This window comes from Papaver somniferum, chromosome 3 (assembly GCF_003573695.1).
Source record: "Papaver somniferum cultivar HN1 chromosome 3, ASM357369v1, whole genome shotgun sequence".
In the NCBI taxonomy this organism is placed as follows: Eukaryota; Viridiplantae; Streptophyta; class Magnoliopsida; order Ranunculales; family Papaveraceae; genus Papaver; species Papaver somniferum.
Window position 1 is genome coordinate 70,808,029 of NC_039360.1, and position 2,968 is coordinate 70,810,996.

The window sequence follows — 2,968 nt, forward strand, 5'->3', positions numbered from 1 at the left end:
GTTAATGCGGGCAAATTTCATTTCGGAGGTATTCCTCCTAGTTGTACTTCCCTTGTAAATGGAGTTTTCGCAGCTTCTTCTATAGCTTCATCCAATTGTCTTCTTCCTACTTCTCCTCTATTATTTAGAATTCCTCTCATTTCTTCTAACTCTTTCAAGATTTGTTTATTTACACCTGAATTTTGATCCATTGGTCTTTTTAATTTCGCCTCCCTTCTTCTGCGTTCATGTCTTTCTTCTCTCGCAAAATTTTGCATTTCTTCTTCATTATCCTCATCTCGTCTTCTTCTGCGAGTCTCTTCTTCATCTCTATCTTGAATTCGCATATAATGATGTCTCTCATTTTCACCTTCATGATTTTGTTCATTTCTCATTAATTCCATTCGCTGTCTTTCAGCCATCCTCTGTATTTTATCATACTCTTCATTTATATTACTGTTATTCCGATTTTCTGTTCATCTTCTTTCTCGGTTGTCGTGATTTTCTGGCGAATTGTTTCCTCAAGCCATTGTTCTTCCATTTCCGCTCTCAATCTTTCACGTTCGCAAATTGAACGTGCTTGTTCAGCATAATGTCTTTCAATTTCTTCTTCAATCGTTTGTTGATTTCTTTGAGTTTCTCTTTCATGTAAAATTCTCCTTTCTTCCTCTCGATTTCCTTCGCTATCTTGATCATTTCGTCCCTGACGTTGTCTATTCTCTTGATTTCTTCCATTTTGTTTATCATCAAAAGTTTCATTTTGTGGAACGTAACGATCACCAGTTCTTTCTCCATTTTCGAGATATTCTTCATTAGGATTTGATATTTCTTCTTGAATATTGTTTCCAGCATTAATTGTGGGTGAGTTTCGCCTCATTTCTCTTCTAGTCGATCTTGAATATGATTTGGAAATACTTCTCGATCTTCTACTCTGTAGTCTCATATTTTCCATCCTCAATTCGTGATTTTGCCTTGTTAAATTCACACGTTCTTCTGCCTCAGCTTTTCTTTCTTCGTGTATTCTTCGTCTCAATGCTTCTAACGCTCCAATTTCCTCATCTCCATGAATTATTCCTTAATTTTCTTCTTGATTTCTCTCGACCTGTCTATGGTTTCTGGTTTGCTGCTCTTCTTATACTTCTTCTGCTGAATTTGATTGCCAAGTGTGTATACTCACCCTATCATAATCTGTATTCCTTGTATTAGTGTTTGTTGAATTGGTGGTTGAATTCGATTTTCTCTATTATTTCTCATTCTAGTTGATTCTCCCATTTCACTTCTTTCCCTTCCAGCAATTCTCTTGCTTCTTCTAACAGTAGTTGGTTGTTCTGATGTATTTCTTCTTCTAGCCATTTCTTCAATATTAATGAATTGCAAGAGATTATGTAAAATTCTTAATCAATCACTCCAAACCTTCACAAATCTCAATATTAATCTTTAGCTTTTTCTAGAGTAATCTTCAATCTTCAATCCGTCCCTGTTTCTAGCGCCATTATGTAGTTGCAGGAAATCCTACAATACACCCCTCACAAGATTTAATTAACATTCAACTCATTTTAGATTAACAATCTTAATTTTATTGATGAATCTTTGAACAATCTTACAAGAAAAGATAAAGGAATCAAGAATAACCACTGCTCTAGATTTTCTCTTTCCTATTTACTTACTCCTCAATCAAAAAAGATCTCTCTCTTTCCTTTACAACTGAACGACTATTTATAGGGAAATACATAGTGGATGACAGCTAATCTGTCCTTTATTTTCGGATATGCTTGCGAATTCTCGCAACCTTACGAATGTTAATCTCGCAAACTCTCTTATTTTCGCAGAATTATCACATTTTTCTCATGATTTTAGCTGACGTCGTTTATTATGTCATTTCTGAAATTGTTCTTCGACGCTGTTGTGTTGTAGATAATTTCGTTGAGGCATTATTGCTGCGAGATTCTGATCCTACAGACTTTAAATAATAAGTTTTTTGCTCGGCTTTGCAGGTTTGAAAGAACGAGCAAGTTATGGGGTTTTACGTGCTATCACTAAGTTCGTGAAATCGTAAATAGGTAAGAATTAAGGATTACCATTTTGGCTATGAATTCGGTATTAGCATATCTGTAATCCCGTGCTTATGGTTCCAGACAATGGTGACTTCCAGTAACAGTAACAGTGACTATGATTATGAGTATTCCTCCAGTTTGTCGGACGAGGATTCCAAGGTTCCAGAGATGAAGATTTCTATAGCAAAATCTCGCGCCAAGATGGACCATTCTGCGGAAATGAAATGCGGCGTACCCCTTAACAACCGTAGAGTAACTCGGGAGGAACTCTTGAAAAGGAAAGATGAAGATGACATGTTAGCTGATCGTCGACAACGAAGGGACCGAATCCAGCGTCGGATATCAGCAGCTGAGGAGAAGCTTCAATCTTGTGCTGAGGGTGTAGCTTCAGACTCGGATGCTTCGAAAGAAGAACCCGTATGGGTGCTACCGGAGCGCAAAATCAAGCCAGACCGGCGCACTAGGGAGATTGAGAGGTTGGTTCAAGCCGACCTTGAAGCTGAGCGTGAAGAAGAAGATTACTGGGAGTACAGTGATCTTGATATTCATCCGGACTTCGTCAATAGCCCTAATAATGATTCTGATGAAGAACTCGAAAAGGATTCCTCAAAGAACGATGATGATGAATCTGATGATTCTGACAAATCTGATGACTCTGACGAATCTGACGATTAATCTTGCTTATGAATCTCTCTAACATTATTTATTTTCCGTTGAAGTAGATATTTTCTAGCTATTTGAGCATCTTGGCTGTAGAGATGTTTCGTTAGAGATTATTTTTCGAACCGTAATTCCTTGTAGTATCTCCTTTCTGAACCTTCTCATATCTCCAGTCAATGGACAATGTCCCCGTAGACAATAATTACCCACAAAACACAATCAAATGAGCTATGTAGGAAACACGTGGCCTTCTAGACAACTGATCCGTAGTCGTA

At 37.5% G+C, this 2,968-nt stretch overlaps 1 protein-coding gene across 1 annotated transcript; it reads left to right on the top strand.

Annotated features, from left to right (window-relative positions):
• The first annotated feature begins 2,117 nt into the window (after positions 1-2,117).
• LOC113359569 (RNA-directed DNA methylation 4-like) lies at positions 2,118-2,708 on the top strand. The gene has a single exon (XM_026603179.1). The coding sequence runs from the start codon at positions 2,118-2,120 to the stop codon at positions 2,706-2,708; it is 591 nt and encodes a 196-aa protein (XP_026458964.1).
• The last annotated feature ends 260 nt before the right edge of the window (positions 2,709-2,968 follow it).

What these genes read in the sequence shown, in the direction of transcription:
- LOC113359569 (XM_026603179.1), top strand. Translation starts at nt 2,118, where the DNA reads ATGGTGACTTCCAGTAACAGTAACAGTGACTATGATTATGAGTATTCC.